At 40.6% G+C, this 16111-nt stretch overlaps 1 protein-coding gene and 1 non-coding gene across 3 annotated transcripts in view; one reads left to right on the top strand and one right to left on the bottom strand.

Moving 5' to 3' along the window:
- The first annotated feature begins 162 nt into the window (after positions 1 to 162).
- trnaf-gaa (transfer RNA phenylalanine (anticodon GAA)) lies at positions 163 to 233 on the top strand. The gene has a single exon. It is a non-coding gene; the product is annotated as a tRNA-Phe (tRNA).
- Positions 234 to 2878: 2645 nt separating this feature from the next.
- Positions 2879 to 16111, bottom strand: part of ly75 (lymphocyte antigen 75) — a 40531-nt gene continuing 27298 nt past the window's right edge. Inside the window, exons 30-35 of one of the 2 annotated variants that reach the window (XM_088992256.1) lie at positions 15798 to 16024; positions 13768 to 13978; positions 9392 to 9553; positions 9186 to 9302; positions 6362 to 6535; positions 2879 to 3729 (exon numbers count right to left, since the gene is read on the bottom strand). In XM_088992256.1, the coding sequence (XP_088848382.1) occupies positions 3554 to 3729; positions 6362 to 6535; positions 9186 to 9302; positions 9392 to 9553; positions 13768 to 13978; positions 15798 to 16024 (1067 nt within the window). In that variant the 3' untranslated portion in view covers positions 2879 to 3553. Of the gene's footprint in view, positions 3730 to 6361; positions 6548 to 9185; positions 9303 to 9391; positions 9554 to 13767; positions 13979 to 15797; positions 16025 to 16111 lie in introns of both variants that reach the window. The other variant, XM_088992255.1, reaches the window with a different exon arrangement.

The following is a 16111-nucleotide window of genomic DNA, read 5'->3' on the forward strand; positions in this document are numbered from 1 at the left end:
TTGTGCGCTGCATAGATGAGTATGATAGCTGAGTATGTGCAAGCAGTGCGCGACTGCCCACACGCGCAGTTTAAAGGGAACATTGACTGTAATCCAAATGTACCTTACAAAATATTTTATTTTTTCCCTTTTGTCATTTGACCTGCTAAGAACAAGCTATACACCAATATCTCAGTCGGGAGAGCGTTAGACTGAAGATCTAAAGGTCCCTGGTTCAATCCCGGGTTTCGGCATCTAAGTTTGTTTCTGAGGGGAAGCTTAAAGGAAAACTGACACGATTTTTCCTTCCTGTTTCCTAATTGACATCAGAAAAAAAGGTTTTCTAGCATCCAAAATACCCAAAACACGCAGGCTGATATTTTTAGTCAAATGAAAAACACCAATAAAAATGACTTAAAGTCTCCCAAAACTACTTCAAAATGATCTGAGAAAGTTTCATTTTCCCCTTGTTCGTGACGTCACGCCAAGACGTCTTGCCTTGCTCGAGAATCAAAACAATGGCTTCAGATTCAGAGAAGATGCTTTCTTGTTACTCACCCAGTTATGAATATGATTCAAATAGTCCCGAAGAGGAAAGCATAAATGTTTGCAATCGATTAAAGAAGTCTTTCCGGGGCATTTTGAGGCGTTAGGACTGCTGTGTAGCACCCAGGACATGCAGAAGATGGCGCCCAACCTCCGTTGGAAATGGGCTATTTTGTCTGCTGGGAATTTGTGTCAGCGAATATCGAATAGTTGTCTTGGTGCAACACACAACGATTCACCATCGTGTTATTTATGTGTTTTCCTTCTAATTTCGCCATCAACACAAAGTTTTCAGACCAAATAAAGTACCCAAAATGCATTGTGTGTCGCTTTCTCGGTCAGGGGCGTTCTAAATGTGACATCACGTGGGGCGTTCCTTCCGTGACGACTCGTCACCAACTCGAAAACAAGACTTCCTGAATATTCAGCGCGAGTCTTAAAACGTAAAATATAGCTATATGCGGTGGAATCTTTGTAAAATACGCTCAGTAGAAGTCATTTGAAGCCATTTTACAAATTATGGACACAACTTTTCCAGAGGCGTCGGTTGTCTTTTAAGCTAAATGGTTGAGCATTATTTTCTTTTCGCTAATCTAATTTTTAAGAGCCATGTGTGAGGACAAAAAGCGGACTCACATACATGCAAAGTCTCACGATTTTATCGGCATACTGACCACAATACTCACGTTATAAAGCAACTGTTGACACAATACAGACATTTCATTTGTAAGGTGAAACAAAAAAAACATTATACTAATTTGAATGCATAAACTATGAAATCATTTTTGTGTTTTGTTTACTTCTAATTTACACTTTTGTAACACTTAGATTGTATTAACACGTACCGGTTACGAGTCCAAAAATCTCCGGATTTATGATTTCTATAATTTAACAAGTATGCTCACAGAGAAAGTTAAACTTGAGGCAGGCCATATACATACATTCATGTACTATATACATACATGAAGGGTGAATGGTTGTTCGTTTCTGTGCTGTGTGCCCTGCAATTTGTTGGCAACCGGTTCAGGATGTCCCCATCTACTTTCCCGAAGACAGCTGGAATGGGCTCCAGCCCCCCACCCCCCCATGCATCATTTCTACATACTCATTTTCTTCAGTATATAGTACAACAAAAACGAAGGAAATTACCTTGCCGTTTGAGCACGTTTGGAGGGGACTCAAATGAGTGTTTTTCACAAAATACTGAGCCATTTTATTGGAGTGACATCGTCCTTTTTTTTTTTTTACAAAAAACAGTCTGCTTTACAACTTAGAATCAAAATTTACAGAGCTGAAAACAAAAGGGACGCTAAAGTCCTGAAGTCCATCAAATGAAGCATCTTTGGTTTGTTAAGAAAACAAGTACTGTACCACATACGTATGTACAAAGCAATCACGTGTACACAATGTCAACCTTCCGACTAAACATCTTCCACGTGGCGCTGTTAAAGTGCTTCTTGCTCAGTAGTCAAGTGCATCATCGAAAAGTCCGAGCCCCTAAAGCAGCAGTTGTTAACGCTTGTCTGACTCACCTCATCCACCACTGAACTTCCAGTTAATCATGAAAAGGCGTTACTCAGGGCCGTCGTCGGTTCAAGTAGTAAAAATCTAACTGCTCCCAACACCCAAAAGGCACAGTTAGTGAGAAAGTAATCATGTTTCCTTACCTAAAAGGCACACATCTTAGAAAATATAGAAAATAACAAACTATCTCCTTCAAGGTCTTCCTTCATATCTTCTTTTCCTTTCGGCTTTTCCCACCAAGGGGTCACAACAGCGAATCAGCGTCGTCCATTTTCAGAGATTTGATTGGCAGGTTTGTTTTGGCCAAGCTTTTACGTCGGATGCCCTTCCTGACACAACCCTCTGTATTTATCCGGGCTTGGGACCGACACAAGAAGACACTGGCTTATGCCCCCCCCCCCCCCACGTGTGGCTACAGAACAAGCAACTCTATAACCGAGTGCAAATTGACAGGACATTTTTATCAAAAAGGAAAACATTCTCCAACCTGTGAGTGTTCATCAGTGCAATTGAGCCATCCCAGGCAGACAAATGACATTTTGCTCACACAATTGACAAAAAAAAAACTCAAAATGAGGGTAAAATAAAAACCTCAGCCTATCACCAATATAAAAAAAACAATCCGGAGTGCAGTAAACCCAACGGAAAATTGTTGCTTATTTATAATGCACTCACTATTTGGGTTTTAAAGCATGTTTTACCTTTCATGGAGGTGAATGGAGTTGCCGTTTGTATGTATTGCTCCTCTGTTTGTAATTGTATTTCTTTGAAGGTATTGATGCTGAATTGTTTGTTTGATTCGTGAGTTTTTGGAAGAGTCGATCCAAAGTTATGTGTTGAAAATCTTACAGACATTTATTGGCAATTAAAAATGTTGGTGGGGTTTTCACTGTTTGCGACAGCCTTCGCCCACCTCCACAAATTGAGCATATTAGCATTCGCTGGTGGACTTCACAGATGCAAATTATAGTTTACACAATGATTCATTCTCTTTGGTTTCGTTTGTTGACTTTACAGTAAATGTTAACGGAGTGACAAACATCTTAAAGCATGCACGCATGCTCGGATGTTAACTTAGAAAACTGTGCATGAGCGTCTTTGTTGCCTCAAGTTTATACTGTATGCTTCTCTCCTGTTTCTTGAAAGCAAGAGGCTGAGAAGGCACTTTAATATCATTTAAAAACTACGTTTTCATCAGTATAAGTGTTTAAACTGGGTGAGGACCAGACCTGTTTTCAATTTTTCTCCCCTCCAAAATGGATATCATGTCACCAAATTCCAGATTTCAACCTGTGCCTCTGAAATCCACCCTGCAGCTAAAATCTAAAATAATCCAAATTAAGCATTCAAGCAGTCTGATCATATTTACACTCTACTGATAAGTAAGTAGGTGGGGGGACTGATGAATAAATCAATTAATCGTTCGTTCGTTAAAAAGAGGCGGGGAATAGGAGGACCAGCGGGTCACAGGCAAACCCTCCCTGAGGCAACTGTTCCGGCGGGCTCATTCGCCTTCTGTGATGATACTGGTGGTGTCTGACTGGTCGGTGGTCCTCTTGTAGCGCACTGAAGAGGAGAAGTGGGCTCGCTTCTTCTTGTACACGATGAAAGCCACGGCAAGTACGAGAGCAAGCAAGACGAGCACGAAGAAGCCAACAGCCACAGGAGAACCGGAAGACTCTGACAACACAAGCGTGACAAAGTACACGGCCATGTTAAACGGGTCCAGCTCTAATTAGCAGCCTGGCTAAAGTAAGTCCTACATCCTGCACAATGCCAGTTGGCCCCTTTGTGTCTTAACAGGGGGCCAAATTCTAAAATTGACGGGCCCGATTTAACTGGATTGCCGAAGTATCCCAAACTGATTGCAATAAAACAAAATACATTCATTGGAGCAGTACATTTCTAAATTGAAAATGAAAACATTATTTGAGTAAAATCTAGATTTCTAATATATAAACAAGGTTAATTCGAGTCAACTACTTTATTCATACATAAAATAAACAAACGTTTTCTATTTTCTTCAGTTACTACCGTCACGATCCGGTTGGCGACCAACGGGTGGCGCTGTCGGCCCCGCCTGCACCTGCACAGGTGTTGGTCGTTCCAATCAGGGCCAGTTAAAAGGACTCACGGCACGACCATTCGGTGTTGGGTCATTGTATGTGTTTGCTTCACCCTGTCAGGTTTGTTTCATCTTGGCAGATTTTTACTCATGGTTTTCTTTGATACTTTTCTGTTCAGATGACTTTGATGTTTTAGATTTTGTTCCTGCTGACTTTATTTTAATACAATTTGTCAAATACAACCTGCTGCTCCCTCCTGCCTGCTTATTTGGGATCCACAACCATCACCACCTCGCAAACCGTGACAACTACACAATCAATCCTGTGCTATTTTGATATTCTTCGCTATTACAGAAGACAAAGAGAACAGACGTGACAAAATATTACTAGTGTCCACTTAAACATTTCTTTGCAGTGTAGATTTCCAATGAGCTGCAACAGCTCTGAAATAATTTCCATTAGCCACTAAATTCGAATCATTAACAGCAGTTTGCTGAAATGAATTGTCACTACCCTCTGTTGTTTCTTAAAATACCAAAATATGTTTGCTGCTCATTTTTAGCGTCTTCACGAGTTTTACTCTTGTTCTCTCGCTCCATATTGCAACCAGCTATGTAACAGGACTGCCGTGCACCATGGGTAAATGAATTTTCCATTAACTCATTGGGCAGTTTCCGGCGGATTACGACAAAACTTAAAACCTTCAAAGGACAACAAACTGTTTTCAATTGCTGTTTAACCACATTTGTTTCATAAAGCAGTGGTCCCCAACCTTTTTTGCGCCACGGACCGGCTTAACGTCAGACAATATTTTCACGGACCGGCGGACAAACAAACTTTCCAAAGACGTTTGTTTTTTACTCATTTTGCTAGCTTATAAGCGACACCATTTTTTTTGTTATCTAACTGACATCAGAAAAACGTTTTATAGCATCTATAATACCCAAAACACACAGGATGATATTTTTAGTCAAATGCAAAACACCAATAAAAATGACTTAAAATGTGATGAAACTGCAAAAAATTGAAACCGGAAGTGGCCAGTTTCAGAAGGTCCCGCCCCCTTGTCCATGACGTCACGCCAGTATGTCTTGCCTTGCTCGAGAATCAAAACAATGGCTTCAGATTCTGAGAAGATGCTTTCTTGTTCCTCATCCAGTTATGAATATGATTCAAATAGTTCTGAAGAGGAAAGCATAAATGTTTGCAATCGATTAAAGAAGTCCTTCCGTATCATTTTGAGGCGTCTGGACTCCAATGTAGCGTCCCAGAAAATGCACAAGATGGCGCCCAAGCTCCGTTGGAAATGGGCTGATTTGTCTGCTGGGAATTTGTGTCAACTAGTATCAAATAGTTGTCTTGGTGCAACACACAACGATTCACTATCACGTTATTTATGTGTTTTCCTTCAAATTTCGCCATCAACACGAAGTTTTCAGACCAAACAAAGTACCCAAAATGCATTGTGTGTCGCTTTCTCGATCAGGAGTGTTCCCTCCGTGACGTCATGTCAGGCATCGTCATCAACTCGAAAACAAGACTTCCTGAATATTCAGCACGAGTCTTAAAACGTAAAATATAGCTATATGCCGTGGAATCTTTGTAAAATACACTCAGAAGTCATTTGAAGTGATTTTACAAATTAAGGCGTCGGTTACCCTTTTTTTCCAATTTTATCAGAAGTATGTATGTCAACTGTGGTGCAGAGCATGTAGCAATATGCGCCAATCGTAATAGACGTGCGCAGGTGCTGGCCCAGTAGAGTTACAAAGTTGCTCCAGTGGCTGTCAAAATGCGTAAATGGCGCAAGGACGCCGCCCAGATGCATCCCTAATTCTGTATTTAGTTCATGTAACATGAGACTGGTTCAAGTAGTTATTCAATTTTGGTACTGAAGAAGTGTACAGTGTACTGTGATGCATAGTTCAAGAAAAAAAGTAAAAATTAACGTTTACTGTTAATCGCAGGGGATCCAGTCGTGGATCCTGGAAAATTTGCCAGTTATTGCCAACACCGTGAAAATTGTTTGTCATGGTCTATAAAGCCACCTTTCATAAAAAATTGAAAATGTTGATTGGCCTAATGTTCGCGCTTATTCTAGAATGCTTTGTGTGAAAAAAGGGGGGTCATTCGAATTATAACAGGCCTCACGTATTGATGAATTAACAGTATAAAGTGGTCATAAAAAATCTCAGGTGTAGTACGAGTGAAAAGTACTGGGTCGCTTGAAGAGCAGAGACACTCACCGGCTTCGGTCTGGCAGACGACGCGACTGAGGCTGGTCTGGCAGTTGACGACGCTCCAGCGGCCTCCGTCCTCGGTCACCATGATGGCGCACGAGTCCTCCTTCCGCCGCGCCGCACTCACCAAGGCGCCCGACTTCCAGTTGGAGTAGGACAGAGCCGACCCATCCTCCAAGCCTGTGGGAGAACCTAATCACAAATAGTAAATGTCTGCACAAACGCACACTACACACAGTGAAAATTTTGAAAAGGCAGTTTCAGCATGATGATTCATCAAAACGCACTTTTCAAACACATTGTCAATATCAACTTCAGAGTTGTCCTACGAGTCGGGAATGATGTGAAAAGTTATGACAAATAAAAGTTAAGTTGGCGCATTTATGAAATTCTAACAAGTCATTATCTCGAAGTTGTGTTCAAATATTTTACGGTAGAAGGATACAAATGTCAACGTTGTTTCCCTGTTAGTATTCCGTCGCCATCGAGTGGTGATTGTTAGCAGGAACCAATTGCAACCTAAAATATGTTCCTTTAGCATTTTCCCTTCAGTGGGCGCCACAGCGAATCAGCGTTCTCCATCTTCATAGGTTTGTTGATGTTTGCTATAGTCCGAACCCAAATTTCAAATTGTCGTATGTAAACAATAACATTATTATTCTTATATATTGATATATTATTCTAATATCATTATTCTTGACTTCAGATTTGAAAACAAGTTATTCATTAATTTGTTGTGCATTCTCGATGTAATATGGGGAGGAGATGAAGCATTTTAATGGATTCCCCAAATTCATAATGGCCCCTTGACCACCCTGACCAAGTGGCTGTATCACACAACTGCAACCACTATCATAGCTTCTTTTCAATGCTCTGTATAAGGCAACAGTGAAACAAGCTAATACAGTGATACCTCAGCTTACAAATTTAATTGTTTCCCAGAAAGTGTGTGTAAGGCTAAAAGTTCATCTGCCAAAATTAAAAATGAGAATAATCCGTTCCCAGGTCCCCATAAAAGATACATTTCTACTAAATAAGCCTTAAAAGTATACAAAATATACCTTAATTTATGTATAATAAATGTGCTATTGTATTGTAATTAAAGAAAAAACTTGACTGTATAATAGTCGTTTTATTTACCTTTGTGATGGTTGATGTAGTTGCCTCTTGATGATATCCAAGTGAAATTGCCGTGCTTTCTCGGCGATAATACCCTCACTCACCCTGCTAGCTGCTTTTCGTTAATCCAAATCAACAGTTTTTCAACCTCTTCTATTGCCTGAGACCATTGCTTAGACTATACACAAACACCCTTAGTCACACATAGCAATGTTCGACTTAGCGTACTTGTGTTTTTCAATGATCTTCTTCTCCTGCTTGACTGTAATTTTCTTTTGTGTCCTCTTTGTCTTAACACTAGCCTGTACTAGGGTCTTTTTCGGTCCCATAATAGCAAAAGTACTCCACTTGATACCAAACCATGTCTGTTCAAAGAAAGGTGGTGACGAATACTAGTCCGCCAGCCACTGTGGCGCTGTGTGGTTTGGTTAGTCTGCCAAAAACTAGTTCGTGTGCCAAGATTATACAGTGGGACCTCGGTTTACGAACCCCTTGGCTTACGAACTTTTCGGATTATGAACGTTACATTTATGAACATTTTACCTTGGCATACGAACTATTTTTCGGGATACACACGGAGCTGCCACAATGAGTGACGTGTCGTTCGTGAACGTGCCCGTTTTCCAAACAAGGAAATGGCAGCGGACTTTATTTTTTGTCCTCTATTCCCCGCCCCCAGTCGTCGGTTAAAGCCACGTGATTGGTCAAGAACGCAGCAGTGGGGGATGGGGTTACAGACAGAGAGAGAGAGAGTGAGGCCGTTCTCGAAAAAACAAAATGCCGTCTTCGGTTAAAGCCACGTGATTGGTCAAGAACCCAGCAGTGTGTGTGTGTGGGGGGGGGGGTTTAAACATTAGACAGGCAGACAGAGAGAGTGAGAAAACACACACACGCGAGAGGGAGAGGATAGAGCTTGAAACAAAAAAACACACAAGTGAAAAAAAAAAAAAACAAGTAAAATGGTGAGAAAATGGATAGAAAACAGTGAAATGTGGACCCATTTCTACTTTGATAGTTCAAAAGCAGAGTGTAGACTGGAAGGTTAAATATCCCATCAATTAGGCTCCACAAATAACCAGCACAAGTCATGTGTACACTTGATGCAAAAAGCTATTAACGCAGCTAAACAGATCACAATTGATGAACTAGATACAATTATCACAGAGAAAGAACCTACAAGAGATCATTCATCAAGATGGTGAAAGAAGCCTATGTTCTTCATCAAGCGTTTAATGCTGAGGAAACCAGACACTCCATTCCATCAAGCCATTAACGACCATCGCAAAGGTAAATAAAATAAATTTATTGTACAGTACAGTTTATTTCTTTAATCATAATACTATAGCACATTTATTATACATAAAATAAGGTATATGTTGTGTAGTCTTAAGGCTTAGAAAATTAGAAAGTAGAAAATTATGTTTTATGGGGACCTGGGAACGGATTATTCTCATTTTAATGGTTTCCTATGGGAAATTATTTTTTGGGATACACACTTTTCGCCTTACACACTGTCTGGGAACCAATTAAGTTCGTAAGCCAAGGTCCCACTGTATTCTTGCGAATTTAATGTTCGTAAGGCAAAAGTTTGCTTAGCAGAACACGGCCGTTCTACAACTGTGCGCAATTGTAAAACCAATAAAGGCAGAGAGCATACATCTACAGAATTGCAATTAAAAAAAAACAAAATATGCCGAGTTCGTTAGTTTACCTTTATCATCGATGGCAAGGCCGAGCCACACCCGACTAGTGATGAAAGGGTCGGAGTTCAAGTATTTGGCCACAAAGTCATTCTCCTCTTTGCTTTGTATAACCAACAGTTGAGCGTCTGTCACAATAAAAACAAAAAACAGGGCCGCGGTTCAAATGAGCTGTCTTGCAAAAGTGGATTCGACTATGTGAAAGGCCAGGACGAACCCATGCTCTGACAGATGTTCTTGGCCCGCTGCATATCGTAGACGCTGTAGTTGTAGAAGCTCATGTCAAAGGCGTAGCAGCGGTTGTCACGCTGCACCCACTTGGATGTGCCGTTGCCCTGAGGGCAGCTGTTGACCTGTGCTCTTGTCTCCAGCTTGGCTTCTGGTACCAGAACACACGCAAAACCAGAGTTTGGATGGAACCAGACAACTTCAAAGAACCAATATGATCGATTGAGGAAAAATAAATAAATAAATACAAATTGATGAAATGTTTTTGAACGGGGATTGAGTCCTGTATGAGGTTCACCATACCAAGATCCCACCAGATAACACCAAAACTATTGTGAGGCGTGGCTTTGATCAGAGCAAAAGAATCGCGAATCGTAGAGCAGTGTTTCTTAAACTGGGTTTGATCAAACCCTAAGGGTTCGGTGAGTCGATCTCAGGGGTTCGGTAGATCCGCCGCCGCAGAGGTCCACCCCTCAGTCTAGTCTGCAGTTAGTGGGCACAGTCATAGAAAGAAGGGTTTGATGAATGAGCAGATCAAACTGGTGGGGTTCGGTGCCTCCAAAAAGATTAAGAACCATTGTTGGTTGTAGAGGTTTGGAGGAAGTTATGGGGGACAGAATCTCCAACTCATAATCAATTGAATTGTCTATACATATGTTTTAATTCTTCTTTTCCTTTGGGCTTTTCCCTTCAGGGGTCGGTTTGCTTCAGAGGTTTGATTTGCATGTTTGTTTTGGCCATGCTTTTACGTCGGATGCCCTTCCCGACACAACCCTCTGTATTTATCCGGGCCTGGGACCGGCACAATAAGACACTAGCTTGTGTCCCTTTGTAGCCACAGAACAAGATACAGTAAAGTCTCGTTATATCAATATCCAAGGGAGTCCGAAAAAATATCGATATAACCGGGACTATCGATATATCCGATCCTGCGCCGAACTGCATTAAACAAAAGCCGCCAAAAGAGGGCAGCCAAGCGCCATATAAGAAACGGAGCTGGCCATTAGCTCCCTTTTTTGTTCCCCCAATGTTGCCTCAAAATGGCACATATAATTCTTTAATGATTGTAAACATGTATGCTTTAATCTTCAGAACTACAGTGTATTTTAAACATATTCATAACTGGATGTGTAACAAGAAAGCATATTATCCGAATCTGAAGCCATTGTTTGGATTCACAAGCAATGCAAGACGTCTTGGCGTGAACTCATTTTTATTTGCATTTGAATAAAAAGTGACATCGGCTGTCCTTTAATACACAGTATGGAATGTTAATAATTTTCAAAATCATCGCGCTTCAGCAGACAAAACAAGAAACATTGTTGCAAAAAACGATTGCATTCATATACAGTACAGTGGGCATGTACATAACACAACAGGGAAACTGCAACGCTTACATCTTACTGTATTATGTATACAATTTAAAAAAGTCATCAATCTTCTTCTGCTTCCCATTTTTACCTTTTAACACAAACACTTCAATCTCGTCTGCTACACACGAGCTCGCGTCTGAAAATGAAAATGGCTCTGCTACACGGGTGCTGGGCACGTAACCAAGTCACCTGACCAAGTCGACCAATGGCGCGACTGATGGCGTGTCACGTGACAAAGTCACACGGCCAAGTCGACCAATAGCGCGACCGATGGCGGCTCATGTGACCAAGTCGACCAATGGCGCGACCGATGGCGGCTCACGTAACAAGACACGTGACCAAGTTGACCAATGGCGCGACGGATATATCGATGTAAACAACAAAAATGGCCGGCGGGGGATGAAAAGGAGCACCGTAATAACCGGATTATCGTAACAACCGGGTATCGTACTAAACGGTACTAATTATACATAAAAAGACTAGAAATGTGCAAGGGAAATGAAAATAATATCGTAATAAGCGGTACTATCGATATAACCGATATCGATATAACGAGACTTTACTGTATACACGTTTTAATATTGGTTGTAAAACATGAGAATTGAATCTCAAATTTTCCCTGAACATGCTTGTCTTTTATTTACTTTCTGAGCTTTCCTTACAGATTTTTTTTCTTCAATGCATGCCAATTTTTAAAAACTTTTTTAAAAAACGTTTCATGACAATTTTTTGTTTGTGTAATTTAACCTGCATTTTCCCCCTATGTGTTTTTTGTGATTTCGTTTGCATTTTGCAATTCTATTTGTAATCTTCAATGTTTCAGGGATCCCAGCCAAGGGAAATTAAAATAGAGGAAAATGAAACAGATCAGCCAGGGGTCAAGGGGGCTGTAAATTTATGAATGCAAGATTGCATATTAAATATCTGCAACATAATTAAACAAATACCATTCATTATGTTTTTTGGTTAAAATTTGGTTAAAAACCTAGATGTTTTTAACCAAATTTGGTCATCCCCCATCAGGTCTTATTCAAGTTAGTTCGTTTAGTACAGTGATACCTTGGCTTATGAACTTAATTGGTTCCGAGAAAGTGTGTGTTAAGGCGAAAAGTGTGTATTCCAAACATTAATTTCCCTCAGGAAACCATTAAAATGAGAATAATCCGTTCCCAGGTCCCCATAAAACATAATTTTCAACTAAATAAGCTTTAAAACTACACACGTTTTTTTTTAAACTTCATGTTACGTCCGGGTTGAGTGAACGCTGGCGCGTGCGGCTCCCGCTGCTCACCCGCAGAAAAAATATCCTATAGATGTAAAGTCTCCTTGAGAGTTTTGAAAGGCACTTATAAATGAAATGTATTATTATTATTATTATTATTATTATTATTATTTTATGTATAATAAATGTGCTCTGGTATTGTAATTAAAGAAATAAAATGTACTGTGTAATAAAGTCGTTTTATTTACCTTTGTGATGGTCGTTGATGGCTTGATAGAATGGATAGCTTTTTGCATAAAGTGTCTCAAGGAGCTCTGGGTTATACATCTTAGAAGTTGTGATTTTGCAACTGCAACAGATGCAGGCAGACACACTAGAAACTTAATTAATAGCTGGTTCCCTTGCTTGTATGTTCTCTTCAAATTGTACAGATGGCTTGTGTGGGTCATTTGTGGAGCCTGATTGATGGGATATTTTAACCTTGCAGTCTAAACTCTGCCTTTGAACTATTAATAAAGTTTAAACAAGTCCAAATTTCACTGTGTTTTCTATCCATTTTCTCACCATTTCACTTTTGTTTTTTTTTTCACTTTTGTTTTTTTGTTTCAAGCTCTGTCGTCTCCCTTTCCTGTGTGTGTTTCTGTTTCTGTAACCCCTCCCCCCCGCTCACTGCTGCGTGTGTCCTGCTGCATGTGTCCCCTCCCTCCTCTACAACGGATCTTGACCAATCACGTGCGGCTTTAACCGAAGGCTGGGGGTGGGGAATCGAGGGGAAAAAAAGCCGGCTGCCATTTCAGGAGCTCCAAGAACCGGCTCGTTCGCGAACGACACATCACGCATTGTGGCACTCCGTGTGATGTTTGAATATGAAATCTGAAAGCGGGCATCCGTCGACTTCTTTTTCTAACCGTGCCCAATTCCACAAATTCTTGATCCTTCAATCCAGAGACGTCACCGTTCCACTATCACTCTTGTGTAGGATATCTCTCTTCCACAACATCTCCCGAGCCAGCCACATGGAACACATGCACATAAGCTTAACACACAAAACAAAATCTAGATATATCTAACCTACACTGTCTGTACTATTAACAAATTAAACATATAAGTACCAAAAAATGTAACGATGTTTAGTGCAAATTTACTGGCGAAAAGCGCGGTAAGGGAGCTGCCATATTTGTTTTCTCGTTTCATCGCGCACAGTCTCGCGGTATTTTACTCCAGAGCTATCCCGATTGTCAACGGAAGCAACCGACATCGACCAAAACACACAAAAGCATGCCGACTCAAGCACTACGCATTCTGATCATCCAATCACCCTTTAAAAAAATGTTTTAGCGGTTATATGTGGAAATAAAATACATTTATATGAAAATAGAAGATATCACTTGGGCAGAAAAAAATAGCGGAATTCCGCTAAATAGACGTCTGGGATCCCTGATGTTTGCTCTTTCCTGTAAAAGTTTACGCTTATTTTTTTTAATTCAGAATAATTTAATTTCAATCTGTTATATCTTTTTTTTGTTGATTTCATTTTTATGATTCCAAGTTCATATCTCAATTTTTTTATCAAGCATTTGTTCTTTGATGTATAAAAATGTAGTTGTTTCAAAAGAAGTTCGAAACTACCAATAACGTTCCACTCCTACCAATTTCTTATTAAAATTCAGATGTTGTAGAACAAAAGAAGAGAAAAAAGGCTAATCAATAAATAACCTCCAAGTGTATATGCATTAATTCCATCAGTATATTTTAAAACTGGTATCTTACTCTGGAAAGGGGTGCTGGTGTTTGTGTTGTAGCAGATGGCGCCATCAAGCAGCGTGTAGCAGCTGCTCCTCACCCAAGCACCGGAGGGCATGACAAAGACGCAGCCACCCACATCTCGCTTGTCTGCGCTGGCGCCCTCCACTGTCTCCGAGATATCCGCTTTGTACTGGTAGCTGGTCCCGTCCGACCACTCGTAGGTCTCACGGCCAGCCTACATGGACGCATACAAGAGGTCGCCGAGTTAGTATATGAGGTGAAGTCATGGATTTTTTTTTTCCTCCCTCAATTAAACGTACATCTACACATTTTTGCACATGTCTGGCAGTGAATGAGTTAAAATCACCTTTTTTTTAAAGGAGCCCGCAGTGTACAACTTTTACGGCGGGCGTACAATTTACAGAACGTCTCCGCCCGGGTGGCCGACAACAAAAGTTTTTTTTTTTTTTCTAATCAACCGTTTGCTTTATTCAATAAAGCAAATGTTTGAACGAAGATTTCGAAAACTGAGTAAATAAATCTTCGTTCTTTTTGGAAATTTCGGTTCGTTTGTCAATTTGCATACTCGGCACGGCAGCCAATCAGAAGCCTGCTTTCTGCTTCCGGACTTTCCCGAGCGTTACAGGAGATGCCAGCGTGACGTCGTTTGTTATGATCACGTGACCGTCAGCTAACTTTCCAGGTGGCCAATAGCCAAGTAAACACTACAGTTGTCAGCGAGTGCGATCATTGTTTTGTAAGCTTGTGCCTTTCATTTTCAGTTTTGAATGAAAGAATGAAAGTCTTCGCGTTTTAGTACGATGGGGACATTGTGTGTGGTTGTTGGCTGTACGAACCGTTTTGTGAAAGGATCCAGGTTAAAATTTCACCGAATACTGATCGCTGAAGAAAACAAAACGGTTCGTTTACCAATTTGCATACTCGGCACGGCAGCCAATCAGAAGCCTGCTTTGTGCTTTCCAGAGCGTTATAAGCATATATTCGCATATCTTTTTCCAAAGGAGACACACAAAACCTCAGCTTCAGAAGAAAGATTCAAAAGAAGCTAAATACATTTATGACGCTACAAAACATAAACATACATTATCCCGTGACTGTAAAGTGTCCTTGAGAGTTTTGAAAGGCGCTTCGAAATTAAATATATATCATTATTTTTATGAAAAGCATCGTGGAAAGAAGAGTTCACGTGGCTTGTAGCCGACAACGCAAAGTAAACATTGCATTGGACAACTGGAGCAAAATCATCAGCAAGGGATATTTACAATAAATAAAGCAAGGGATCATTTGTGGTAGGTACATCCTTAATAAAAAAATCCTTAACACTTTGCAACAATGTTTTTTTTTTGCGATTAGTCATCTTATTCTGTTCAAGTTGTGAAAAATGGAGGAGGTAACTTTATGGCCGGGCAGGCAACTATTCAGAGTTGTCTGCCCTTTTTGTCATGAGTTTCAGACGCTGATATAAATAAGGGAGTATTTTGTTCTATGTAGGTACTGGTAAATATATATTAATTAAAAACAATTTCATTCGACCCATGACAAAAAATAGGCAGAACTTTGGATAATTTCTTTTGCAGAAATATGCATATTAACTAATTCACTGCCAGACGATGTGCAAAAATGTGTCCACTGCAGTGCCAGAGTTTTGGTCATTTTCACTGAAATTGCAGGGCCCACAGAATATTGACTTTTACGACTACTGAAACATTCAATGCAGCGTAGGAATCCTTAGACTCTCTACTTTCAACAGAAAAAAAATTCAAGCTTATTTGGTTCTAGAGTTATCTGCAGTGAATGTGGGGGTGGCTGCACAAAAGGCAAATATTGCAGCCTCGTGAAAGGGTAAAAACATTGCCAGAGGTCGTATTGGAGCATGAACCCCCCATACCCTGCTAGAAATAACAAAACACGAACAAATTCAGGAGAGACGTTCAACGTCATGCTCTTCAATTCCCGAATAAATTCGGGACTGGCAGTGAGTGAGTTAATCACAAGAAATGACGGTTGATTGTATGCCCTCAATAAATTCTCACCTGCTGGTTGGACAGGCCAATCCAGAGTGGGAATCCGTCGGTCTTCGCGAGTAGCTTTACGTGCGCACGATGCTCGTCGTCATGCACGCTGGCCAGGTGGCCTCCACGGCGAGCGCACAATTCCAAAGCCTGGTACCAACTCAGTTCACGCCTCGTCAACACTTCGTAGGTTAAACTGCCTAGGTGTTGATAGTCCCTGGTGGACTTGGAGTACTCCTGTTTTGGTTCTTGAGAAAGAATAAAGTAGTCAACAAATATGTTCCCCCACAGGATGACTTAATGCAATATGGCATGGGGTGAATCAATAATCAAAT

The sequence above is a fragment of the Hippocampus bargibanti genome, linkage group LG03 (assembly GCF_051943395.1).
Source record: "Hippocampus bargibanti isolate YZ-2025 linkage group LG03, ASM5194339v1, whole genome shotgun sequence".
In the NCBI taxonomy this organism is placed as follows: domain Eukaryota; kingdom Metazoa; phylum Chordata; class Actinopteri; order Syngnathiformes; family Syngnathidae; genus Hippocampus; species Hippocampus bargibanti.